Source organism: Pituophis catenifer, unplaced genomic scaffold (assembly GCF_029215685.1).
Source record: "Pituophis catenifer annectens isolate HBS135680 unplaced genomic scaffold, rPitCat1.0.hap2 SCAF_10, whole genome shotgun sequence".
Classification (NCBI taxonomy): domain Eukaryota; kingdom Metazoa; phylum Chordata; class Lepidosauria; order Squamata; family Colubridae; genus Pituophis; species Pituophis catenifer.
In genome coordinates, this window is record NW_027256890.1 from 2,172,509 (window position 1) to 2,200,243 (window position 27,735).

General features: G+C 46.4%; 1 protein-coding gene across 2 annotated transcripts in view; it reads left to right on the forward strand.

The window, feature by feature from the left end:
* The first annotated feature begins 658 nt into the window (after positions 1–658).
* The window catches only part of AIFM3 (AIF family member 3), a 47,315-nt gene continuing 20,238 nt past the window's right edge, over positions 659–27,735 (forward strand). The window contains exons 1-12 of one of the 2 annotated variants that reach the window (XM_070950862.1): positions 659–716; positions 7,002–7,215; positions 9,025–9,134; positions 12,046–12,155; positions 14,259–14,303; positions 16,339–16,435; positions 17,232–17,344; positions 19,396–19,482; positions 20,341–20,432; positions 25,242–25,372; positions 27,085–27,200; positions 27,302–27,373. In XM_070950862.1, coding sequence (XP_070806963.1) covers positions 659–716; positions 7,002–7,215; positions 9,025–9,134; positions 12,046–12,155; positions 14,259–14,303; positions 16,339–16,435; positions 17,232–17,344; positions 19,396–19,482; positions 20,341–20,432; positions 25,242–25,372; positions 27,085–27,200; positions 27,302–27,373 — 1,245 coding nt within the window. The remainder of the gene's footprint in view (positions 717–7,001; positions 7,216–9,024; positions 9,135–12,045; positions 12,156–14,258; positions 14,304–16,338; positions 16,436–17,231; positions 17,345–19,395; positions 19,483–20,340; positions 20,433–25,241; positions 25,373–27,084; positions 27,201–27,301; positions 27,374–27,735) is intronic. The other variant, XM_070950863.1, reaches the window with a different exon arrangement.

A 27,735-nucleotide genomic window follows, 5' to 3' on the forward strand; every position in this document is an offset into this window, starting at 1 on the left:
GTGTTTAGGCTGGTGACATCCCACTCTCAGGGCAAACGGCCTTGAAGATGCCAGATTCCAAATCACTCTGATCTTCCTCAACCCATGGAACAGAAGTTGCCTTCGGAAGTTGTGAGAGCTTCATCACTGGAAGCTTTCAAAAAGAGACTGGATTGTCATCGGTCAGGAATGGTATAGGGTCTCCTGCTTGGGTGGGGGGTTGGACTAGATGACCTACAAGGTCCCTTCCAACTCTGTTCATCTGTTAAAAACTGTCAATCCCCCCTCCCAATTTCCCATCATAAAGGTATAAAGCTTTATTGGCCATTCGTCATTCCCGCCCCCGCCATGGTTGATCGCGGAATGCCAGCAAGGCGCCAAGCCGAAGGTGGTGAATCTGACAGGGTCAAGATTTCAAATTGACTTTACTTGGTGGTTACAACTCATTGCATTTTTTATCCCACGCAGGTCACCCAAGAAGCCACATGATGACCAAAGTAGCAAGAAGAAGCCCGGTTTTGCGGAAAGCCATTCAGTAGCGGCCACCATGGTGACTTTCCCCGGCTCCCGTCGCTTGTTGGCTGGCTTGGAGATCCCCGCTGCCCAGAGGCTGGGCTGAAGGTGCCGCTTCCTCCCTCAGTCCTTCCCTTGCCGGACGGCTTCCGTTGCTTGACTCGCCATGGGAGGATGCTTCTCCAAACCCAAACCAGGTGAGCTGCTTCCCGCAAAGCTTCCTGGCTCCGTGGCCCAAACCTGGCCTCTTTTCTGCAAAGCCATGATTAAACTAGGTCAGGCACGCCGGAGGCCTTTCTGCCAAGAGAGTCAGTGGAGAATTTCAACGTGGCGGAATTGCTAAAGCGATTGGCTAATCCCCTGGAAACTTCATTTCATGCAAGCATAATTCTTTAATAGAAGATTAAGAACCCTTCCTGGAAGGCTGCGGGGAGCAAAGGCGGTGGGGGGGGGTCTTTCTGGAGGAGCAGTCGGAGATCAAGTCTCTTGAGAAAGAGAGGCCAAAGCTGGGGGGAAAGTAAAGCCCTTGTAAAGTTGGCACTTGGACATCAATTAGGGCTGAATGTCAGTGCAGGGAAACCTTAGACAGAAGCAGGTGGCACTTCCCAAACACAGTGAGATTAGGCAAAGGAATTTCTCTGCAAACCTGTTCCATGTCGAGTGAACCATAAGATGTGAGCTTTAAGAGTCCACTCAGCTATTAAAGCCAGGCCCTGAGTGATGGCTCTCCAACCCTCCACTTGTCTGTAGAGATTCTCCGTCATCCAGGTCACTGTTGTCCCAAAGATGCTTTTTCAAAAGACAACCGGACTTTCTTGTTTTTGCTTGAAGACGTTTCGCTTCTCATCCAAGCAGCTTCTTCCGTTCGACTTGAACTCCCCACTTTTCCCACTGTTTGTCCTGCCGACCAACTAATCTAGCCTTCAAAGGTATTTTTTTAGCATTCAGCTGGAACCTGTTTTCCTGTAGCTTAAATAACAGATAACAGATTACCGTGTTTCCCCGAAAAGAAGACCCCGTCTTATATTTTTTTGAACCCTGAAATAAGTGCTTGGCCTTATTGGCCTTGGTACTACAGTGGTTTAAAGCACCCTGTTATTAACACATCTGCCTGCAATTTACTGCTGGTTCGAATCTCTCCAAGGCTCAAGGTTGACTCAGCCTTCCATCCTTTCTAAGGTAGGTGAAATGAGGACCCAGTTTGTGGGGGCAATAAGCTGACTTTGTATAAATATACAAAAGGATGAAGGCTATTGCTTAACGCATTGTAAGCCGCCCTGAGTCTCCGGAGAAGGGCGGCATATAAATCAAATTAAAAAAAAAAAAAAAATTGCCATGTACTCAAAAGCCCTATTGGGCTTTTTATCAGGGGATGTCTTATTTTTGGGGAAACAGGAAGTTGGAAGGGACCTTCTAGGTCATCTAGACCAGCCCCCCACCCAAGTAGGAGACCCTACACCATTTCTGACAGATGGCTGTGCAGTCTCTTCTTGAAAGTCTCCAGTGATGAAGCTCCTGCAACTTCTGAAGGCAACTTCTGTTCCATTGGTTGATGGTTCTCACTGTCAGAAAATTCCTCCTTATTTCCAGGTTGAATCTCTCCTTGATCCGTTTCCATCCATTGTTTCTTGTCTGACCTTCAGGTGCTTTGGGAAAACAGGCTGACCCCCTCCTCCTCTCTGTGGCAGCCCCTCCAATATTGGAAGACTGCTGTTGTGTCTCCCCTGGTCCTTCTCTTCACTAGGCTAGCCGTGCTCAGTTCCTGCAACCGTTCATCGTATGTTTTAGCCTCCAGTCCCCTCATCATCTTGGTTGCTTGATTCCTTTTCCTGCACTCTAGAGGGGGAGGGGAGTCATTGGGTGACCCCCCCCGCCAGATATTCGGACCGTCCAGTCCTTCCTCAGTCTTCTCAGGGCTCTGCAGTCCCAGCTCTTGCAGGACATCCATTTTAGAGTCCTGACTATCTTTTTTGCCCTTCATTGCCCTTCTAGGTTCTCTTAAGTTTATTTAGTTTTAACCTGAGTTATTTATTTTATTTTATTTATTTTGTTATTCATATTTCTATGCCGCCCACTCTCCGAGGACTCTGGGTGGCTTACACCAAAGACAGTATACTAAATAGCATATTGCCCCCAACAATCTGGGTCCTCATTTTACCCACCTCGGAAGGATGGAAGGCTGAGTCAACCTTGAGCCGGTGAGATTTGATCTGCTGATCTGCTAAACTAGCAGTCAGCTGAAGTAGCTGCAGTACTGCACCCTAACCACTGCGCCACCTTAGCTCTTTTAGAGTTAGATGTTTCTATGTGTCTCTTGTAAATTCAATTTATTTATTTAGTTATTTTTTTTTAATCAATCTACTTATTTGCTAACACTCATATCTTACCCAGTTACAAAAGTTCCTGACAGCTAACATCGGTTTTAACATATTAAGTGAAAAGAATCATCATAATATAAAAATACCTGTAAATGACAGCATCGAATAAGAAATAGCAGACTGTAAGCATTTTACCTATTTTAAGTTTACTTTAGATATTTTAAACGATGGGAGGGATGGAATATATGAAAAGGAATCCACCCTGGTTGGGAAGGGGAGCCCAGAGCATCTCATGAACGGAAAGGTAGATCACCTTGGGAGGGGATCCTGTCAGTTGCTTGTAGCTAAGCCACCTAAGCTTTTGTAGGTAAAACTAGCACTTTAAACTCCACCTGGAAACAAATCGGTAACCAATGAAGCTGGGCTTTGTACCCTCTTAAATTTCCAAATAGTCTTCAAGAGCAGTACCCCAAAGAAGATGTTGCAGTAGTCTAGCTGTGAAGTAATAAAAGCATGAGTGGCTGTTGCTAAGGCATCCTGTTTTAAAAATGACTGCAGCTTGGGAGTATACCATCCTGAGGTGGACAAGAGCGTAAATCAGCTGGATCCAGGGGTGGGATTCAAATATTTTAGCAACTGGTTCTCTGCCCAGTTGCTCGGTGGGCGTGGCCTACTCGGCCTTCTGCACCATGGTGGGGGTGGGGGGTGGGAGTTTTCACAAGCAAAGTCTATGGGGAAGATGGATTCACTTAACAACTGTATTACTAACTTCACAACTGCAGCACGTCCTGGCAGGAAAGGTCGTAAGATGGGACAAAACTCGCTTAACAAATGTTTCACTTAGCAACGGAAATTTGGGGCTCAACTATGGTCATAAGTCGAGGACTCCCTGTAGCTGAAGGAAGGAATTCCAAGAAGGCATTGAGGTTGAGAGCCAGATTGGGGAGCTGCACAAACATCTGGGGGGGAAAAAGCAGCGTGCAACCCTGTTTTGATGTGGTCAGGAAAACAACCTGAGTTCGGCTGGCACATTTTCTGGTGATGGTTCCTGGCTCAGGAACTGAGGCTGGCATTGGGCAGGAGGCAAATCGTCCGCCCGGTTTCGCCTCTGTCAGGTCCTCCTGGCAGCCGGGCTGAATCTGCTCTTTTGAGCCATCGGCTCCGTTTATCCGAGGAGCCGGTGGCAGCGTTTCTTGTGTTGCCAGCCTTCAAAGATAATAAAACGAGGAGTAAGACGAGAGGTCGTAAAGTTGCTTACTTCATGGGATTAATGGAAAAGTTCCCGGAGAGAATTCATGGGAATTGCTTTTCCTACTCCAAAGTTGTCATTTAAATGCTAATCATTACAACCTTACGGTGCAGTAATCATTCCTGTTGCAAAGGGCCGTGCAGGGTTATTTAGAAACAATTGGGAAGCCCTCATGTTTATTAAATTCCTTGAGGAGGAAAATCTGCCGACTCAGCGAGACTTCGGGAAGGTATGAAATCTCTCTCCGTTCCCAGCTTTTCGTTCTGCCAACGCAGCTCTTGTGGCTCTTCTGATCTTGACTGGCCTGGGGTGGGGGGGGCAGGGCTGTTTGGGGTGGGGGGGTGGGGGGGGAGGAAAACCTGCCAAGAAGGTATCCAAGTCTGATCAAAGGAAATTCACTCTCTTTGGTCCTGCTGAAAGGACTATAGTACCCCTTCTGAGCCAACTCCAGCTCCACCAGTCATTTGGCATTTTTTATCCACCTACCGGGTCCTTTCCAAGGACCTGGGATCTGGATGTTTGATGCTGTTAAAGATATCTTCGCGGGATGTAAGCTGTTCCAAGTAAAGCTGCCTTCTGCAATTGACTGATGGTGAATTTGTCAATGCCGATGGTGTTCAAGTGGTGCTTCAGTTGTTTTGGGATTGTACCCAAGGTGCCCATTACGATTGGTACTACCTTTGTTTCCTTACCCTTAACCCTTAACCCTTAACCCTTAACCCTTATCCCAGCGGTGAAATCCCCCCAGTTCTATCCAGCTCCCCGAACCGGTAGCGCCGGTGGTGGGAGGCTCCGCCCACTCACCGGGATGTCATTACGTCCCGTTTTTTTACCATCTGTGCATGCGCAGAAGGTTCTGCGTGTGCAGAAGAGGCACGCATGTGTAGTGCGTGCGTGCGTAGCATGCTCCTGTTCCCGAACCAGTAGTGAAGGTAAGTGGATTTCACTGCTGCCTTATCCTTAATCCGTACCCTTATCCTTACCCTTAGCCCTATCATCCTTATCATCATCCTTATCCGTATTCAAAACAAAGAGAGCAGAAAAAAGTTGTGGGCTACTTGCCAGAAGAGGCACAGGGTGAGTGATGACAAATGTGTTGCAAGTCACAAAAGGAGCTTCACCTCTTCAGTACTTCATTGATTGACACCTGCAATCAGGAGGGCAGAACTGGCCTGAGGGTGTCAGAACAAACCTTTTGCCTTTTTTTTTTTTAATTTGATTTATATGCCGGAGACTCAGGGCGGCTTACAATGCGTCAATCAATAGCCTTCATACTTTTGTATATTTATACAAAGTCAACTTATTGCCCCCACAATCTAGGTCCTCATTTTACCCACCTTAGAAAGGATGGAAGGCTGAGTCGACCTTGAGCCTGGCGAGATTCGAACTCACAGTAATTGCAGGCAGCTGGATGTTAAATGCTGCCTTAGGAGGCATTAGCCCCCTACGCCACTCAGGCTTTTTGACACCAACGTGGTTAGGAAGAGCCCCCTGGTGGCCTTGTCCAGAAGTGCTGAAGCCTGGAGGGAGCCAATAAGGTGTGTAGGCAGCAGCAGCAAAGCTCCAGTTGTGTTGAATTGACACAGGCTTCAAAAAGCTCATCTCAGCCTTTGGGCTCCCTGCCTGTGTCTGGCGGCATAGGGGAGCTGCAAAGGAAGAATGGTTGCAGGAATTGGGTATGTCTAGTTTAATGAAAAGAAGGACTAGGGGAGACATGATAGCAGTCTTCCAGTATCCCAGGGGCTGCCACAAAGAAGAGGGAGTCAAGCTATTCTCCAAAGCACCAGGAGGCAGGACAAGAGGCAATGGGTGGAAACTAATCAAGGAGAGAAGCAATTTAGAACCAAAGAGAAATTTCCTGACAGTGAGAACAGTTAATCAGTGGAACAACTGGCCTCCAGAAGTTGTGAATGCTCCAACACTGGAAGTTTTTAAGAAAAGATTGGACAATCATTTGTCTGAAATGGCATAGGCCTTTCTGCCTGAGCAGGGAGTTGGACCAGAAGATCTCCAAGGTCTATTATTCTATTAAATGATACTTGACACTGAAGTAGGCACAAAGAGGGAGCGAGAGAGACAGCATGAACAGGGCCGCCTGTGGCTCTGACCAGCAACATGGGCACAGGAGGGCATCAGAATCAACCAGATGCAACACAGGTAATTCTCGACTTATGACCACAATCAGAAGTCCATTGCCAAGCAAGGTTAAACGAGACATACTGTATGACCTTTTTGTGACAGTTTTTAAATGAATCACAATAGCTGTTTAAGCCAGGGGTCTCCAACCTTGGCAACTTTAAGCCTGGAGGGCTTCAACTCCCAGAATTCCCCAGCAGCTTTGGTTGGTCAATTGTCAGTGGTTGATGTCTCCTTATTTCCAGGTTGAATCTTTCCTTGCTCAGTTTCCATCCATTATTCTTTGTCTGACCTTCAGGTGCCTTGGAAAATAGATTGACCGCCTCCTCCTCTCTGGGGCAGCCCCTCAAATATTGGAAGATGCTATCCTGTCTCCCCTGGTCCTTCTCTTCACTAGACTAGCTCTGCCCAGGTCCTGCAACCATTCATCGTATGTTTTAGTCTGCAGTCCTCTCATCATCCTGGTTGCTCTTCTCTGCACTCTTTCTAGAGTCTCAACATCTTTTTTTATAGCGTAGTGACCAAAACTGGATGCAGTACTCTAGGTGTGGTTTTACTAGGGCTTTATAGAGTGGTATTAGATCCTCCCTTGATCTTGATTGTATCCCTCGGTTAATACAATTTAAGATTGCATTGACTTTTTTGGCCGCCGCCGCACACTGTTTGCTCTTGTTTAATTGGTTGCCCCTTAATTATTTATTATTTATCCACTAACACTATTTACTTGGTTGTGCTTGAAGCCAGGGTGTTAAAGATGCTCCCTTGTTCTTCTCACTTCTCTCCCTTGGCTCTCTTTGCTCCTGCAGTGGAAGTGAAAATCGAGGTGGTGCTGCCAGAGAAGGAACGCATCAAAGAGGAGACGTCGCCCAACGGGAAGGCCAGCCCCATCGTTTACAAGGCCAATGGCACCTCACGGCATTACCAGCTGGAGGAGCACCCGGTCGCCCCCAACCCCTACCGGAACGTGAAGGATGTGGTGGAGGCCTCTGTTTGCCACGTGAAGGACCTGGACAATGGACAGTCAGTGGGGGCCCAGGGCTTTTTCTTGGGGTTTTAAAACTGTCTCTCAACCTCAGCCACTACATGTGCAGATGTGCAGACTTCAGCTCCCAGAATCCCCCAGCCAGCAGAGCTTCTGGGAGTTGAAGTCCATGTATCTTAAAGTGGCTGAAACGCTGCTTTAGTCAAAATGAGGTGGGGGGGAGGCCTGCTCTCTGCAAATGCTGCCTGTCCTGCAAAAGATCGCTTTGCTCTCCAAGAATGGCGTCTAATCAATGTCAAAAGGGAGCCAAGGGTCCAAAACTCCAGGCCCCTAAGAGTGGGATAGCTACACACTGACATAATTCCACTTTTCTTCTGGGAACACCTACAGGATATTCCCCTTGCAGCAACCCTGGGAGGTAGGTTTAGCTGGAGATGGGATGAGCCCCAGAAAGGGAACTCTGAGGCTCTGTCAGGAATCAAGCCGAGAGCCCCTTCCTCACATTCCCCTCCTGAACTCGACACAAGGATGACACTTGGGCATCACTTCCCCAGAGGGGCAGCCTTCTGAGTTTGGGCATTTTAACCCTTTTAACTTTTAAATATGTTTTTAAATAGGTGAGTCGAATTAATCAGTGGCTGGACAGAGTTCCTGAAATATGCTGAAAATTGCAAGAGGGGTGAGGTGGGGTGCAGGCAAAATATGACCCTTTGGGACCCTGTGAGGAACATGATAAGCTGCCCCCTCCTATATTATTAGTATTATTGGGCTGTAAATAGGTGTTGATTTCTTTGTTGCTTGCAAGAGAGCCAGAAGACACATTAAAGTATCTTCCTTGGTGCTCTCCGAGTTTGGTAGTTTTCTTGCAGAGGTTTCGTTCTCAAACTGGGTAACATCATCAATGCTAGAAGGGAGTGGGGTTTGCAGAGAGGAGGAGGAGGAGGAGGAGGAGGAGGAGGAGGAGGAGGAGGAGGAGGAGGAGGACTGCAGAGTCCTTGGTGCTCTCTGAGCTGTGTTGTTTAGTTGCAGACATTTCATTATCCAATTAGGTAACATCATCAATGCTAGACTAGCACTGATGATGTTATCTAGTTTGGTAATGAAACGTCTACAAGAAAACTACCAAGCTCAGAGAGCACCAAGGGCCCCACAGTTCAAGCTTAGGTGACAAATATTCTCTTATTTATTTATTTATTTATTTATTTATTTATTTATTTATTTATTTATTAGTTCAATTTATATGCCGTCCTTCTCCGAAGACTCAGGGGGGCTTACAATGCACTTATAGCAATAGCCTTCATTCTTTTTGTATATACCTGCTTATTAGGGCTTTCGGGGGCCCCCTAAGCGGTGTTCTTTTTTATACAAAGTCAGCTTATTGCCCCCACAATCCGGGTCCTCAATTTACCTACCTCGGAAGGATGGAAGGCTGAGTCAACCTTGAGCCTGGTGAGATTTGAACTCGCAGTAATTGCAAGCAGCTGGCAGCTAAGTGCTACTTAACAGTACTTTAGTCCGCTGCACCACCAAGGCTCTTCTATCTGTCCATTGATTATTTCTGACCAGTAAACTTGCATAGTGTCATTCTGGCCATTAATTGTTGCCTCTGCTTTGAAAGCCTTGCTGGTCAAAACAGGATCCAGTTTTCGTGATTTGCAGGACAGCCGTGTAGCTCATCCAGAGGGACGTTTCTTGAGAGCAAACAGTTCCGGCCTCTCGCTTAAGCCCACTTCCCTCCATGTGGGTCCCATCACGGGCTGTTTTTGTTCTGCTGGGCTTCTGGCAAACTCAGGTCTGTGTGGAAAAGATGTTTGTCAACTGGCAATGCTCCTTCTTGTTCTCCCTAGGATGCGAGAAGTCGATCTGGGCTGTGGGAAGGCTCTGCTGGTGAAAGAAAACGGAGAGTTTTACGCCATGGGTCACAAGTGTCCTCACTACGGAGCCCCACTGGTGAAAGGTGTGTTTTATCCCATCTGCCCCAGAGCATTCGCTAGAACAGCGGCCACCAACTGGTGGCCCGTGGACCACTGGTGGTCCGTGAGAAAATTTTCTGGTCTGCAGAAAAATTATTTGCATTTTTTATATTGCACTAAATCAGGGATCCTCAAACAATGACCCCTGGGTTGCAAGGAGCATGCAATGAATGTTTGTGTTGCTGCAGAGAGTCTCCCCCTTCGGGGTCTTTTTGTGTAGTTCAGAGGGGGGCAGAAATTCCAACTCGGGGTCTGCTTCGGCCTCCTGGTGCAGGGCTTTGGGCGAAGGCTGGAAGGAAGTGCCGCTGGTGGCAAGGAGACGGAGGGCCTTGTTCCAGTGGGACTGCATCATGGCCTGGAACTGGCTGACCATCTCAGTCCGCTGAGCCTCCAGGTGCTGGTACCTGGCCTTGCATTCCCGCAGATCTTCCTTCTGCTTGGAAAGCCTATGCTTCTAGTCCTCAGTGAGGTGCTCCTTCTCAGTCAGATCCAATCTGAACTGAACTGTTTTGCCAACTCTTTCTCATGGTGGCTGCTTAGCTCCAACAACTGCTTCCTGTTGGGGCCTTTTTAAAAAAAAATTTTTTTTTGATTTATATGCCGCCCTTCTCCGGAGACTCAGGGCAGCTACAATGCGTCAAGCAATAGCCTTCATACTTTTGTATATTTATACAAAGTCAGCTTATTGCCCCCACAATCTGGGTCCTCATTTTACCTACCTTAGAAAGGATGGAAGGCTGAGTCAACCTTGAGCCTGGTGAGATTCGAACTTACAGTAATTGCAGACAGCTGGTGTTAATCACAATGCTATCAGTCTGCTGAGCCACCAGGCCCTTAAGGAGCCTGGGCGGGCAGGTGAGCAGAGGCTGGCAGGAGAGGGGCAAGTAGAGGCTGGCGAGGCACCCCTCAACATGAATGACATCAAGTTGACCACGCTCACCCAATCACCTGTCCACCTAGCCATGCCCACCCAGCTGGTAATTAGACAGATCATATTAGTGGTCCGCGGGATTTAAAATTATGAATTTAGTGGTCCCTGAGGTCCGAAAGGTTGGTGACCCCTGAGCTAGAAGAGGTCTGTGCAAGGCTGGCTTGAAAAGGCTGAGGGAAGTTGTGACAATTGTTTGCCCAAAGAAGAAGCCTGCAAGGCTCTGAAAATAGTAAACTCTTAATGGCAGCTGACACTGACGCTAGAAGATTCTGTCACTCTTGGTTTGACCCCGTCTTGGTTTGTCTGCTTCTCAGCAGACTGATAGCATTGTGATTAACACCGCTGTCTGCAATTACTGTAAGTTCGAATCTCACCAGGCTCAAGGTTTGGCTCCACACCCATTTGCACCACTCAGGTGACCCTGATGATAGATAAACCTCCAGGTGGCCTTAACTGAAAGAACGCAAATGACCAGCTGTCTGCCAGGAGTATAAATCCTTCCATTCCCCACCATCCAGTCAGAGCTGAAGAAGCTTCTCGAATGAGAAGTGAAACGTCCTCAAGGAAAAACCAGGAAGTCCAGTTATGCCTCTTGAAAAAAGTTTAAGTGGAGGAACTGTTTGTGGTCAGCCGCTCCAAAAATGAAGTTACTGTTTTCTCTTCCGGTGCCTTAAGCATCAATGGTAAATTGAAATAATAACATTGAACACGTTCTGGCCTTTAAATACCTTGATGTCATTTTTCCAAGCTCCCAGAACCTTTGGCAGCTCCGTCTCTGCCAAAGTTAGCAATCGTGCCAAGGTAATTCTGAGTTTACCGCATTAAAGAGGATGGACGCTCACCTGCCACCATCAAGATTTTTTAAGTGTATGTCAACAGTGCTCAGACAAGGACCTGGGTGTGATTGAAAGACCTTAGATATTGTTCAAGTGTACGTTCTACATCCACAAGCACACTTGTTCTGTTTTCCTTCTGCTTCTCAAATAGCTTAATTTGCCTAGAAGCCAGAAGGATTCCTTTGCAGAACAGAGCTCTGTTTGCTAATCTTTTGGTTCTCCAGTGCAGGGGTCTCCAACCTTGGCAACTTTAAGACTTGTGGACTTCAACTCCCAGAACTGAAGTCTTACAAGTCTTAAAGTTGCCAAGATTGGAGACCCCTGTCCTGCTCCAGTGGATCCTGCTTTTAAATCCGAAGAGCTGAAATCTTAGTCCACCTTAAGAATTTTTGCAGTCTCTCCGTTCTCTACTTCATTTACAGCAGTTTGGCAATTTTAAGATATATGGACTTCAGCTCCCAGAGTTCACCAGGAATCCACGCATGCTGGTTGGGGAATTTTGGGAAGTCCTGACATCTTGACAAAGATTAGATTAGATTAGATTAGATTAGATTAGATTAGATTAGATTAACAGAGTTGGAAGGGACCTTGTAGATCATCTAGTCCAACCTTCTGCCGAAGCAGGAGATCCTATATCATTTTTGACAGATGGCAGTCCAATTTCTTCTTGAAAGCCTCCAGTGATGAAGCTCCCACAACTTCCAAAGACAACTTCTGTTCCATCGGTTGATTGTTCTCACTGTCAGAAAATTTCTCCTTATTTCCAGGTTGAATCTCTCCTTGTTCAGTTTCCATCCATTATTCCTTCTCTGGCCTTCAGGTGCTTTGGAAAATAGCTTGACCCCCTCCTCTCTCTGGCAGCCCCTCATATATTGGACAACTGCTATCATGTCTCCCATGGTCCTTCTCTTCACTAGACTAGCCAGGCCCAGTTCTTAAAGTTGTTAAGGTTGAGAGACACTGCTATAGAATTAACCCAGCTCTCCTCCTGCAGTGTTTAACTCATGGCAAACCTTACTTAGTTCAGCTACCTCTTTTTGTTTCAAAGCAGCAAAAGTCCAAGGTTTGACTACTTCCAACCAAAAGGGGGACTAATTTTGCTGTTGCTTTCTTGGGGTCCCCCTGCAGGGGTTTTGTCCAAAGGCCGGATCCGTTGCCCCTGGCACGGGGCTTGCTTCAACATCGGTACTGGCGACATTGAAGACTTCCCAGGCCTGGATAGTCTCCCCAAATTCCAGGTGAGAGGTCTACAGTTTAACAGCCGGTCATTTGAGGAAAAGACCCTGTGATTTCCACCCAGTTCGTGCCACTGGGAATCGGCAGCAGCCCAGCCCCTTCCCCTTCCCCTCTGCACATGACTTCAGACAAATTGCCTCCTTCCGCCTATTGACTTGGGTTCCTGGCAAATATCCCAGCAAGCCACTCCCTTTAACCCCTAGATCAGAATTTCTCAACCTTGGAGAAGATATGTGGACTTCAATTCCCAGAATTCCCCGGGCAGCATGAAGTCCATATATTTTCAAACAGCCAAGATAGAGAAACCTTGAACAGTTTACAGAGTGGGACTCTTTGAACTGGGGACTGTCAAAGACCTTTGAGGGGGGGGGGTTCACCTGACACACCTGGCCAGGTCAACTGAGGTTCCAAGGTGAAGAAAGGATGAGCGAGAAGGAGGCAGTTTGGTACCCAAATGGTATCTCAATAGCCCAGCTCTGCCCTGTCAGTCCTCCAGGTCATAGAGAGGAATTATAGAGGGGCTGAAAGGCGATGGCAGTTTACATAAAACACACACACTCACACACACACACACACCCTCCTTGTCAGTGGCCATGGACATAATGGCGCATAAGGAACGCTGTCTGGAATAGCAGCCGATGCTGTCCCACAAATGCCTAACCAATTCTTGGCTCTGAGACCCTTTCTTTGGTCTTATTCATACAATCCTAGGGTTGGAAAGGAACTCAGAGGTCATGTAGCCAAACCTAGGCTGGATCCCCTGGAGCAGCTCTGACTGGTGATGATCCTGTTAAAGATTTCCAAGGGAAGCTGAAGTCACCATGTGTTCAGAGGTGGTATTCAGCCGGTTCTGACCGGTTCTGGCGAACTGGTAGTGGAAATTTTGAGTAGTTCGGAGAACCGGCAAATACCACCTCTGGCTGGGGGCAGCAATAGATTGGGGGTGGGTCCAAATAAAAGGTAAGAATAATGCGGGGGGGGGGGGCAGAACCGGTTCGGTGATGTCATATCGTCACCGCTATTGGCTTGGCTGAACCAGGCCGAACCGGGAGGAACCCACCACTATTCCCGAATCCCAGTTGATTGAGTCCCAGCTGATTGGCTGGGTCTTCTTTCATTGCCCTGCATAGGAGAACGGAGCTGGAAAGCACATTAGTTTCAAGGTGTTGGTTACCACCTTTAAAGCGCTCCATGGCATAGGACCTGGGTATTTGCGGGACCGCCTTCTGCCGCCGATAGCCTCCCACCGACCAGTATGGAATGATTTGCCCCCGAAGATACAAAGGATATCGGATCTCCGGGTCTTTCGCCGTGCCCTAAAAACTTTTCTTTTCCATCAAGCAGGGCTGGTGTGAACCCCCCCCCCTCTTTTAGCCTTTTAAATTGTCAATGGGTTTTAGTTTGAATGTTTTAAATTTTGGGCCAAATATAATTATATATAATTATATATAATTATATATATATATATATATATATATATATATATATATATATATATATATATATATATTATAATTCTTTTAAAAATTTTAAATTTTGTATTGGTATGTGTTTTAGTTCTGGCTGTGCACCGCCCTGAGTCCACTAGGAGAAGGGCGGGATACAAATTGAATAAAATGAATGAATGAATGAATGAATGAATGAATGAATGAATGAATGAATAAATAAATAGTGGGGTGGGGTGGGAATGGAGTTTTTATAGTATCCTTCCCCTGGAGTGGGGTGGGAATGGAGACTTTGCAGTATCCTTCCCATGCCACACCCATCAAGCCACACCCACCAAGCCACACAACACCCACCAAGCCATGCCCACCAAGCCACACCACAGAACCGGTAATAAAAATTTTTGAATCCCACCACTGCATGTGTTGGGGATGACCTTGGATCCTTGGTCTGGGAGGACTTTGGAGGTGATCTGAGTCTCTGCTCGGTCAGGCTGGGCATTCTACTCTACCATCTGCTTGATACTGTTTCCCCCTGAAGACAAGCTGTCTTGTTTTTCATTGGTGAGTGGTGGGTGGGAGCAGCTGGGTTAGGCATATATGATGATCAAACACTTATTTTAACGAGGGTGAAAGTTGTATCATGAAACTTTTCCGTTCCAGGTGAAAATTGAGAAGGAAAAGGTGTACATCCGAGCAAGCAAACAGGTGAGTTGTAAGATCTACCACCCCCCCACACCCCACTCGAACCCCTGGCCATTTATTCTTCAGGGCAGCTTCCAGGGGTGAAATGCTACCGGTTCGGGCCAGTTCGCCCGAACCGGTAGTAAAAAAAATAAATTCCAAAAATCAGCTGAGCGATGTGCGATTGTCGGAACTTTTTTTTTTTTTTACTTTTTAAAGCATTTTTAACTACCAGTTCCAGAGAACCGGTAGTAAAAAAAATGCTTAAAATTTTTTTTAAAAAAGTTCTGACGATAGCACGTCACTCAGCTGATCTTCAGAACTTTTTTTTTTTACTTTTTAAGCATTTTTTTAAAATGCTTTTAAAAGGTTAAAAAAAAGATTCCGACAATCGTGCACCATAGCTGTGATCCTTGGAACCTTTTTTTTTTACCTTTTTAAAGTATTTTTATTACTTTAATTGAAGTCCACCAGGCTTAAAGTTGCCAAGGTTGGAGACCCCTGGTTTAGGGTGCTGCAGTGATTAATCTGCATTTTGCTATTTTCCTGTCCTATTGACCTGGCAGGAGGGGCATGCCCCAGGTACCCAAGAGAGCCTATTCTGCCAGGGCAACCACCCTTTGAAACATCATCCCATCTAAGATTAGACTGGCCCCATCCCTGTTGGCCTTTTGCAAGGCCTTGGAAACTGAGCATTGTGCCTCAAAAGGCATGGCTCTTTGAGCGACTGCTTAGTCAATGCCCGGTTGCTATTTAATTTTTACTTTCTATTTTTTCTGTCGTGTATTTTAATTATTTGATTGTAAGCCACCTACAGTCACATAAAAGGAACATGGGTAGCCATATAACACTAACTAACTAACTAACTAACTAACTAACTAACTAACTAACTAACTAACAGGAGCCGTGGTGGCGCAGTGGTTAGAATGCAGTACTGCAGGCTAACTCACTGCTGACTCCAGGAGTTCGATCCTAACCAGCTCAAGGTTTGACTCAGCCTTCTGTCCTTCCAAAGTCAGTAAAATGAGGACCCAGATTGTTGGGGGCAAGAGGCTGACTCTGTAAACCGCTTAGAGAGGGCTGTATGAAGCGATATAGAAGTCTATTGCCCTTCCTTCCTTCCAACCTTCACTTCTCCCTCCTTACCTTCCTTCCTTCCCTCCTCCCTCCCTCCCCCTTCCTCCCTCCCTCCCTCCCTTCCTTCCGTCCCTCCCTTCTTCCTCCCTCCCTCCCTCCCTCCCTCCCCCCCCTCCCTCCCTTCCTTCCTTCCTTCCTTCCTTCCTTTCTTCCTTCCTTCCTTCCTTCCATGGTGCGCAGTGGTTAGAATGTAGTATTGCAGGCAAACTCTGTCCACTGCCAGGAGTTCAATCCTGACTGGTTCAAAGTTGACTCAGCCTTCCATCCTTCTGAGGTCCGTAAAACGAGGACCCATATTGCTGGGGGCACTTAGAGTAAAGCACTTAGAGAAGGACTGTAAAACACTGTGAAGCGGTGTATAAGTCTAAGTGCTATTATTATTATTATAATTTTATTTCTATACCGCCCTTCTCCTGCGGGACTCAGGGCAGTGTTCAGCCAAGATAAAACATTGCATATAAAATTTAAAAACAATTTAAAAAACAATTAAATAATTTCGGCCCAAAATATTAAAAACAGCCCTATTAAAACCAAATTCAATTAAAACTGAGAGGATGGGATCATTGCTATTTCCTTCCTTCCTTCCTTCCTTCCTTCCTTCCTTCCTTCCTTCCTTCCTTCCTTCCTTCCTTCCTTCCTTCCTTCCTTCCTTCCTTCCTCTCTGCCCACTGCCAACTAACTAACTAACTAACTAACTAACTAACTAACTAACTAACTAACTGTGTGTAGAGCAGCCTTTCCCAGCCTGAGTGCCTTCAAATTCCATATTTCTCCCACTAGCATGAGAATTCTGCGTGTTGAAGTCCACCTCTCTGGTTGGGTCCTAGTTGGAGGAGAATTGGGATTGGGGATGTTGTAGGGATTGGGATGCTGCATGCTTCAATTGGGGACTGAGTTGACATGGCCCCTTCTTGCACCCCAGGCTCTTCAAGCCCAGAAGCGGACGAAGGTGATGGCGAAATGCATCTCGCTGAGCAACTACAGCATCAGTAGCACCAATGTGCTCATCATTGGGGCAGGTACCAGCTGGTGGAGAGAGATAGTGTCCAAGGGTGGAGGTCTCAGTTTGGGGGGGAGGTGTCAGAGCCCTGCTTGGATGGGTGTCCTCCTGGAGACTCCACTGTGGGGTTCAAGCAGCAGGGATGTCCACCCATGCCTTCAAACGCCCAAAATGAATCTGGTTTTGCCCAGACTGTCAGAGAATTGTGGGAAAAACTCACAAGGACATCCCATCGTGGAAGCCCCTATTCGTTTATTCAGATCAGCTTTCTCATTTATTCTGGAGAGCCCATTCAGTTTGGGGTTTCTGTTTTGGGATCAAACCTCCAAATCAAATAATTGTCCAGCCCAATTGGTGCCTCTGTGCTGGAGCGGCACCGTTCCCACTTCCTGGGAGCCTCGGGTGGATTTGGTAGTTCGAATCTCACCAGGCTCAAGGTTGACTCAGCCTTCCATCCTTCCGAGGTGGGTAAAATGAGGACCCAGATTGTTGGGGGGTCTATAGGCTGACTCTGTAAACCGCTTAGAAAGGGCTATAAAGCAGGGGTCTCCAACCTTGGCAACTTTAAGCCTGGCAGACTTCAACTCCCAGAATTCCCCAGCCAGCAAAGCTGGCTGGGGAATTCTGGGAGTTGAAATCCGCCAGGCTTGAAGTTGCCAAGGTTGGAGACCCCTGCTATAAAACACTGTGAAGCGGTATATAAGTCTAAGGGCTATTGCTATTGCTACTCTGGGAGGAAGATGGAGAAGACATAATGGGGAATTCTCAGCCGCAAATGGACAGCTGCTTCCACCAACAGTCGCTTTCTCTGGCAGGTCCTGCTGGGCTGGTGTGTGCAGAGACTCTCCGCCAAGAGGGCTTCTCGGACAGGATTGTGATGTGCACAATCGATCGACATTTGCCCTACGACAGGCCCAAGCTCAGCAAGGTTGGTGCCTACCCAGGAATTTCTCCAAGACTTCCTCGAGGGCAATGGGTGGGATGGTCCACTTTTCCATCCTATCCCTGAGAGTTGCGATGCTGTCTTGGAAATGAAACACAATTTCTTTTTGTGCAGTTCGTGGGTGTCCGTGTAACTTGTCAATCATGGATTTAAGGGCAGAGTTAATACTGAACCTTTGCTCTTTCTCCTAAAAGTGACTCAAATTAATTTAGAAGCTACCACCATCTCTAGTGGTTTTGGCCAGGGGTGGGTTCTACTTACCTTTACTACCGGTTCGCAACGGGAGCACCTGCGCGCGCTTGCACTTCTGAGCATGCACAGATCATCCATGATGACATCTGGGCGGGTGGGTGGAGCCTCCCTCCCGCCGCTTTTACTATTGGTTCACAAGAACCGGACTGAACCAGGAACAACCCACCACTGATTGTGGCTTAGGCCAAGCAGCCCAAATGATGCTCCCTCCACAGCTAAACTGACATAGATCTGTCCAGGGGTGGGCCTCAAAATTTTTAGCAAGGCGTTTTTGCCCTCCCCAGGCTCTGGTGGCTTTCCTTGAGCCTCTGAAGGGCGAAAATGGCCTCCCCAGGCTCCAGATGCCCTCTCCAGCCTTCCCGAACTTCCGGTAGGCCCGTTTTTCACCCTCCCTGTGCCTCTGCGCACACCCTGCACTTACGTGCATCCAAAACGGGCCACATGGGGACTCCTGGGAGGGGAGGGGCAGGAGGGTGGGGCCAGCCAGGAGTGGGATTTGGGGGTTCTCTGAACTGCACGGAATCTTAGCTAGAGGTTATCCTGAACCCCTGCGAGGCCCCAGCAGCCCCCTCTGGGTTTTTCTCTCTGCAAGGCTCACTCGGTTCCAGGAAGACTGAAGAAGACTCTCAGGTTGTCCTCAAGCAGTCTTCTCAATGGTATGATGGGATGTCCTTGGGAGACAGGAAGAAGAGCCACAGACTAGACAACAATCAGATAAGAGGCAGCTGAACCCGCAGACAAAATGAAGGCATGGAAAATGTCTCAGAAGGGACCCTCTCTAGTTTCTTGGGCTGTAAAGGTGAGGGGTAGAGAGATTCTGTTAATGTAACCTGACAATAAAGTTAAGAGCTAGTACTTCTGGTTGTGCTTCTTGCCTGGACTACCTCACAAGGCTGACAACCATCTTACAAGCCTGAAAGCACATATCTCCCTCCTCACCTTTACAGTCCAAGAAACTTGGGAGGATCCCTTCTGAGATGTTTTCCATGCCCTCATTTCTTCTGCAGGTTCAGCTGCCTCTTGTTGTGGTCTGCCGGCAGCCTGAGGAGCTGGCAGCAGAGTCGGACAGTGAGGAGGTTGGGGAAAAACATGGGCCAGTCCTGGAGTCTGGGGAAGGCTCGGACGAGGACTCTGTTAATTCTGTTTAAAGTCTGAAGCTCTGTTTGATTTTGGACTCCATGTCTCCGTGGTCTTTGGCAGTGTGTCAAGGGAGATAAAGGGGGTGATTATCAGCCTTATCCCGAAGGACTCTTTACAACTATTTGGGACTCGTCTTGTGAATGAATGCATCATGCCCCATTAGTGGGCCGCAGCCCAGAGATTAGGGACCCCTGGGAAATGAGACAGTGGGAATTAAGTGTTCAGCAGTGTGATGGCATGGGAGAAAAAACCGTCATTACGTCTAACTGTTTTGGCGTGCAGTGCCCTATAGCTGCATCGTGAGGGAAAAAGTTGAAATAGTTTATGTCCAGGATGTGAGGGGTCTGCAGATGCCTTCTGCAGATTGTTCCCTAGTCTGTGGCTCATTCTCATAGACCAGGGGTGTCAAACCTGCGTCATCATGGTGTCGTCACTTGGCGTATCGCGAATTTTCCCCCCTTCGCTAAACTGGGTGTGGCCAGCACGTGACGCATCTGGCCCATGGGCTGCGAGTTTGACAGCCCTGTCATAGACAGTTACACCTCCTTAGTGAAACCCTCCAGGGATTACAACTCTCAACTCCTGGCACACCTCTGGAAGGCTTTTAAGGAGTATCTAAGAACAAAATTTACTTCTGCTTTCAGTCAATGGATTCCCACGCTGACCAGATCGCTCTGCGTCCGAAAGAATTCTTCCGCACGAATGACATTGAGGTCCTGACTGAAATGCAGGTGAGAGGGTCTGTCTCTGTGGGGGGCGGGGGGAGCTTCAAAGAAGGCCTGGCTCTCTTTGTGGGATGTGTAAAGGGAGAGTCCGTGTGGACTGAAAAAAAGGACTTTGTTATTAATCCAGAGATGGTTTGGTTTAACCCACCCTTTCGAGAGCTGCTCTACCAAACTAGGACCTGTGAAGGGAGGTCACATCACCTGGCCTGGTTTCATCTCCAAAAATGGTTCTGGATGGGTGTGGTTGGCTCCCTGAAGCCTGTCCCCAGTGTGGACTCTTGTTCTGACCCAGAACACGACAAACCCTCTGAAGTGAACTCAAAGATTCCTTTATGAGGAGAGCCAGCAGCCCCGGCAAAAAGTTCCTCTCTCACCGCAGGCTAACAAGCCTGTCCGGCTGGGAGATGAATAGTTGTCTGCCACATCTATTCATCTCCGCCCCTTGCCTTTTATCGCCAGAGCTAGGATGGGGTTTCGCTAGCGGTGGTGGCTCTTCCGTCCTAAGGACTGGCCCACAGATTTCCACTGCTCTCCTCTCCTCTGCCTTCTGCGCATCAGGCACTGGACCCAGCTGTTCCTCCTCTTCCTCATCAGCCACCTCCAGACCTGGGGGCTATTGACTCTCCATCTGTCCATTAGCCCTCAGATGGAGAGTCATCCATTCCCTCTTCCCCCTCAGAGCTCTCAGGCTGCCTTGATGCTGGCCCTGACTCCCACACCTCCTCCTCCTCCTTCTCTGATTCAGCTGCTGGAGGGGCTGGCGGCTGACAGGCCACAACAATTCTGTAGGTGTGTGTTGCTCTGATGGAAAAAAGAAAGAAGAGCTAAGAAATTACTGTTAATGACCTTTCCATACTGTTTCAGGTGGCGGCAGTGGATGTGAAGAACAAGACGGCCATTTTCAAGGATGGGTTTAAGATGGAGTACAATAAGTTGCTGCTGGCAACAGGAAACACGTAAGTGGCCCTAAAAGGTTTTACACCAAGTGTTGAGGTCTTGTTTTTCAGACGGGGAAGGTATTTTTGCACCCCAAATGTGTCGGAGAGAGACTGGCTGAGCCAGGGGGAGGAGTCAAGTGGGGAATTAATCAGGAATCCTTAAGTATGCACAGGACGGCATGCAAAATCTGAGAAGATTTCTCTGTAATAGGCATGAGCAATAAAGGAGCTAATTGGACTCTTCACAGGTGGATCTGGTTATTTGGGACTGACAAATGGACTGAGAATGTTGTGGTATCTTCAAGATGAATCAGTGGGTTGCAGCCTAAGTTTTCATGGCTTAGAAATTGAAATTAGTTTTATGGAATTTGGTGAAATTCCATAGAACGAAAGAGAAATTTCCTAACAGTGAGAACAATAAACCAGTACAACAGCTTGCCGTCCTAATTCATTTTAGATCATGTAGGATGAGAGTGGTGCATGCTGGCCAAAAGACAGGAGGAGACTGAACAGTTTCATTTAGTAACTAGCTGGACGCCCGTGCTTCGCTATGAAACTATGTGCTGGGGCTTGATAAATTGACACTTGCAGCCTGAAACTTAATGTAGAATGTGTAACTCCGTAGCATCAGAGTGTGTTAATATAATGCAACTGGCAGTTGGAACAGAGGGGGAGGGGGAATAGAATGTCCCAGCCCGCAGCATCCATCAGTATTCATCTGGCTAGCATCCAGTCAGTGTGTGAGAAAGTTGAGGGCTGTTTGGAAACTCAAACAGTATTTGCTGTGTGAGCAAGGAGACAGGAAGGAGGCTGGGCGTGGCTTAGCTTAACTGTTCTGTAGTAAAGCTGCTTGTTGCTGTGAAAGTAAAACTGAAAGTGAAACTCCTCTGCTTGTGTTTTGCATTTGGAACAGATTTCTTTTGAGGTGGGGAGGGGGAGTACAACTCCTTAGCATCAGAGTGTGTTAACAATAATATAGGAGGCTTCCGGTTTGCTCTTCGTAGCCACCAGACGGTCCCTCGGGACCGCCAGCCCCTTCGCCTGTAAAGAGCCGCCTATACAGCGCAAAGGCGGCTCGAAAAACCCCATTTCCAGGAGGGAAATGTGGGATAGAGCAGGTGAGTGTAGGTAGAGCTCTCCGTAGCCCCCAGGGTTTTTTTTTTTACTCTTGGGGGCGGGCGGAGGAAGCTCCCTATAGCACTCGCCGCCCGCTCCGGGCGTTGGGAGACCTCTGCCTTTTTGCAGAGCAAGGCTACGAAGACAAGCTTTTTAAGATATTTAACAGATTAACTAAAGATGATGAGATTTGGATCTGGACCTGTGACCCTAAATTGCAAGTATTAATACTTATTTCGCAAAGGATATTCAACAAAGTAAAAAAGACCCTTTTAAAATGGCGATTGCCGAAACTGGAGCAGGGAAGCTGAAAAGAGAAAGTCCTTCCGTTTCTTATTAAGCCACAAAGTAGCAGAATAAATGCTCCTGGCTACATTTGAAGGGATATGAGCTGGACCTGTGACCCTGAATCGCAAGTATCTCACTTATTTTATAACAATTATTGAAGAAGGAAAAGGAAAAGGAAAAAAGAATCTTTAAAAAGGGCAATTGCCGAGGCTGGAGAAGGGGCTGAAAGGGAGAGTCCTTCCGTTTCCTATTGAGATACAAAGTAGCTGAATAAATACTTTTGGCTACACTTGAAAATAAAGCTCTACTTTTGTGGTTTTTCTCTTCCTGGAGATCTGATATTGATCTTGGTTGGAAAGAAGTTTTTTTTTTCTCTGCTGCCTCTTTTCTTTTTTTTAAAAAATAGTTTGTCTGTGTTGAAATATGGCATTAAAGCTGGACAAACAAGCAATGGGGGGGGATTCCCCCATTAACAAATTATGTGACCAAGTTTTAAAGCTCCAGTCTCAGAAAACTGATTTTAATATAATTGAATTTCTTTTGGAGGAGATTGTAAGAAGGGATGAGATTGTGAATCAGAACTTTGAAAAATTTAAGCAGGAAATTAAAGAATTAGTGCAATTAAAGTTTGATATTCTGGATCGAAAGATTATAAAAATGGCTAATGGCTTTGCAGAATTTATGATTAAATTGGATGAAAATACTAACTTATTAGAGTCTAAAGTGGAAGAAATTGAGGACAATTTGGACAATAAAATATAAAAAATTGAAAATGATTTGACAAACATTCAAGACAATAGCTCAGAAGAAAAACCTAAAATGGAGGTTGAACAAAAGACTTGTAATGCAGAAAATTTACAACAACGGATTGAAAGAGAGGTTCTAATGGTGCATTACAATTTTACAGAATATGCGATCAGACTGAGAGGTTTGCAGGAAAATAACAGAGATGATTTAAGGAAAATATCTTCTGAAATTCTGGCTGGGATTTTAAAGGTTCAACCTGAGGAAATGTTTTGTAGGATTGACAGAGTTTACAGAATAAATTCCTGGATTGCAAAGCAAAGGCAATTGCCTAGAGATGTGGTGATTTATTTTACAGATAAAGAAATTAGGAATAATATTGTGCAAAATTCCTTCAATTCTACTTTGCAATTGTATGGAAGAAAGATATGGATCTACAAAGAGCTCCCTCCCAAGATGTTAACGGAAAGGAAGAAATTTGGTTTTCTGGTGACTGAGTTAAAAAACAGAAATATTTCATTTAGGTGGGATGCCCCAGTTGGTATAATATTGAGATATCAAGGAGAAAGATACCAATTAGATACTGTTGAAAAAGCGGAAGAATTTTATCAAAAATTTTTGAAAATGAACTTAACATCTATAGGCACAATACAGGATAAGCAGAAGGAGTTGGAAATAAAGGGAAAACATCGAATTACAGAGGTTGCGGTAGACAAATTGCCTTTGGATTCTCTAGATACCCCAGCTGGATTATCTACAAATATGAGAGAAGTGGCATCTGATTTCAACGTGATGATTCACCAAGTCAAAGACAAGTATGGAAATCAATTAGCTGACATACAATTGGCAAAAAAGAAATATGAGATACAAAAACAAAACCAACAAGATCAACTTATAAAGCAGAACGAAAACCGATCAGTTGATATACAACTTGTAGAAAGGAAAACAGGATGGAAATTAAACCCACAAAAAGAAAAGAAAAAAAGAAATAGGTCTCACAAAAACAGAAATTTCTAAATTAAGCAACAGTGAAGCCAGTGATTTTAAAAAAATGAATGAATATGTGAAAAGATAGTGGAGGCGAAATATTGGTTAATATCATCCTGAGGACAGTGACAGACCTCTGCAATGCCGTAATTTTGGGATGTGAAAAGAGCCTTAAACTGTTGGATTTGAATTATCTATTTTGGATTTCTTTCTTGTATTGATAAATATATTATAACTATCCTGAGCTACAAGGCAAGAGAGCTACGCTGGGGCATGCAGAAGATCTGGTTGTTACCCATTAGGATGATGGGAATTAATAATCCTGATGAAAGCCACAATTACAACTATATGGAATATAATCATAATGTCACTCGGGTGGTTGTTTTTACTTTTATATATATATGAGGATATTCATTACTGATGGGGGCAGATGATGACTGAAGACTTTGAACAAACTGTTGCACCAGGATGCTACGTTACCCAATTATGGATGAGGGACTCAACAATCCAGTGGAAAGACATCAAAGAAGATATTATATGGATTATAAATTTAAAGTTATTGTCTTTTTTTTAGCAGAGTGGGCAGTGGATTAAAGATATTAAGAATTGTTGTGCATGGTAATTTTGTAGGAAAGTGGGTGGAAATATGTTAGTTTACTGATTGATTAGTTTAAGAAAAGGGATGTTTAAGTGATATATTTAGGGGAGTGGAGGAAATGGATAGAGTTGAATAAATGTTAAATTAGGATTTATGGGGAAGGCTGCTTTGAAATGTTATATTAATATACACAAAGAATAAACGTTAAAGTAGGATTTATTATATAGTCTTAAAGTGGAAGGTTGCTTTGAAATGTTGTAATAATATATAGATATAAGTTTCGGGGAGGAGAAAAAGGGCAGATTATTGCTAAATTGGGAGTTATAATAATATTATGCTAAATTAGAAGTTATCATACAATGTTATAGTAGACTGCTTTTTTTTTGAAATGTATGGTAAAAGGGGAAAGTAACAATATCAATAATATTTTTAGTAAGTAAGGGTCAGTATATAGAGGAGGGAGTAAGGAGATGGTAAAATATTATGTAATCTGTTATGAATTAGGTTTTTGGTGTGAAGAAGTCACAGGGGGGGATGGGTGGCGAGGGGGGGTTAGGGAGGAGGGGGGAAGAAAAAAAGGGGGGAAAATTTGTATTTGAAAACTTTTTCAATTAAAAAAAAACCAATAATATAGGAAATACTAATGCTCTAATGGTCATTTCGAAAAATCCTTTCTTAGTGAGCACTTAGAAGCCAGGAGGAACATAAGTGACAAATTTCAAGTTTGTAGGCTTTATGGTTCTGGAGATTTCGTAATTAATGCATGAGTGGTTTTCGCTTTTATATACTATATATAGATTTTAGATTTTTTTTATCCCACATTTTTATAAATAACTCAAGGCGGCAAACGTACCTAATAATAAAAGGGATGAAAATGATAAAAGGCAGGAGCTGCAGTTCTCTTTCTCAGATCACCAAAGGATTTGACTCAAATTGGGTAGCCAGGATTCTAGTCTTTTTCTAATCTAACTTGGCCTAAGGAGTTTTGGAAGTTGGGCCAGGAATAAGGAGGCTTCCTCCCTTTGTTATGCCACCTGCCCTTCTTTGACCTTTGGAGGATCCTTCGGCCTGACCTCTCCTATCTCTCCTTCCAGACCCAAAACGCTCAGCTGCAAAGGCAAGGAAGTGGAGAACGTCTTCACCATCCGTGCTGTGGAAGATGCCAACCGGGTGGTCAAAGTGGCCACTGGCAAAAACGCCGTAGTGGTGGGAGCCTCTTTCCTGGGTGAGCAAAGGCTGCGTAGACGGCCTCGGAAGCTGAGCTGATTCATAATGTGGTTTGTTTCATCTGAGTTTAGCACGGTTTACTACCGTGTTTCCCCAAAAGTAAAACACACCCTGAAAATAAGCCCTAGCCTGATTTTTGGGGGTGGGCCTCCCCCCCAAATAAGCCCGGGGGGATAGGCATGGGCAGCACAAGAGGCACCGAGTACATGGGGGCCGACAGTGTGGGGCAGCAGCCGCAGCTCGCTGGCCCTTTGGCACAGCGCAGATAAGTCTGAGTGTGGAGGCAGAGGGGTGGGGGGAGACAGGCAATATGGATGTGCTGCATGGCTGCCTGGCTCATGGGAGGCTCATGGGAGGGTTGCGCAGCAGCACCGGCAGCAGGCAGAGGCAGAGGCACAGGGGAGAGGGGAGGCAGGTGATCCTGACACCCTATGCAGGTGCCTGCATGGCATGGCTGCAGGCAAGCCGAGAGAGGGTGGGACAGAGTGGGCAGCATTGTTGGGATTGCCTGCCTCCACCCATCCCGACCCATGCCTCTGCCTCTGCCTGGTTTCGCCCAGAGGGAGACGAAGCTTCATCTGCTTGCTAATTGCTCCATTTCAAAGTGTCCCATTTGCAAGCAGATGAAGCTTTGAGTCTCCGTCATTTCTCCGTCCGTGTTGTGACCCCGACTCCTGAGCCTGTCCTAACAGAGGAAGAAGAAGGTGATGGGGAGGAACTGACAAGGCCTCCCTCTCCAGGACCCTCCTTTCTGGCAATGCCTCAGGTTCCATCCGAAGGCCAGGAGGAACAGCCGGGGATGTGCCAGGAGGAAGGCATATCGGAACACCCATTGATAAGGAGTGAGGATGATGAATCCTGGTTTGATCCCAGGCAGCGTCGGAGGGAGAAGCGTGCGCAGCAACGGAAGAGGCGTGGGAGGGCCAGAGATTGAGCTGAGTCATGGAGCCATGCCCCACCAGGAATAAAAGTGGGTGGGATTGCTCTTCAGGCCTTGTGACAGACAAAGTTAAACCCTGAAAGTCACATCGTGATCTCTGAAATTCGGCTTGGATATATTTTGGACTGAACATGGATTGAACTCTTGTCTCGTGGATAATTTGTTGCTCCTGGAACGGACTGAAGATAAGTCCTCTTCTGCTTTATGGGAGTGAAAACGGTCTTGGCAGGCATTCGGCAGTTTGCTGCCAAAACCTTGGTCTGCCAAGAATTCTAATCTGTTTACCTAATAAAATATTGGCAGGCGTGCTTGGTATTACGTTTGCCTGTGTGAGGAAGGGGGACAGAACACAAAGCCAAGTCTGCTGTTTGTAGTTTATTGTACAAACCGTGATTAAGGAAACCATGGTTTAGTACTGTGTGTGGACCAGTGGTGGGTTGCTATCGGTTCGCCCCGGGAGGCTCTGCCCACCTGCCTGGATGCTTCTGTGCACGAGCAAACCGGTAGTAAACTAAATTGAAACCCGCTACTGGTGTGGACACAGGCTAAATATGTCTTGCAAATTAAACTCTGTGTCCAAGTTGGAGAATTTGGGGGGGGCTTTTCCCTCTGTTTTTAGCTGTTGTTTTTTCCTCGTTTCGCCCAACTTGACCTGTTTCAGCAGCTGGATCTTCTGCTTTTGCGCTGCACCAACCTGCAGGCTCTCAGCTTGTCCTGGGTCTTTCCTGCAGTGGCTTCCTAACCCTCCTGCTCCCTCTGGCGTTTTGCAGGGATGGAGGTGGCTGCCTACCTTTCGGAGAAGGCTCACTCGGTCTCAGTGGTGGAGCTGGAAGAAGTGCCCTTCAAGAAATCCTTTGGGGAGAAGGTTGGGCGAGCCATCATGAAGGCAAGGCAGCTGCCCAGAGGGGGCATTTGGGGAGGGTCGAACCTTATTTTGACAGGAACGTTTTTCAACCTTTTCTCTCTCCTTCCTCTCCTCCCGGACAGATGTTTGAAAACAACCGAGTGAAATTCTACATGCAGACCGAAGTGTCGGAACTGCGGGAACAGGAGGGCAAGGTAGAGTTGGATGGATGGAATGGATGGAAACCAACCAGGGTTTCAAAATTTTTTACTACCGGTTCTGTGGGTGTGGCTTGGTGGTACCAAGTATCCTACCCCACTCCAGGGGAAGGATACTGCAAAATCCCCATTTCCTCCCAATCAGCTGGGACTTGAGAGGCAGAGAATAGATGGGGGCGGGGCCAATCAGAATTTTTACTACCGGTTCTCCAAACTACTCAAAATTTCCTCTACCGGTTCTCCAGAACTGGTCAGAACCTGCTGAAACCCATCTCTGAAACCAACCAAGGAGAGATTAAGGAGAAACTTATCAATAGTGAGGACAATGAATCAGTGGAACAGAAGTTGCCTCCAGAGGT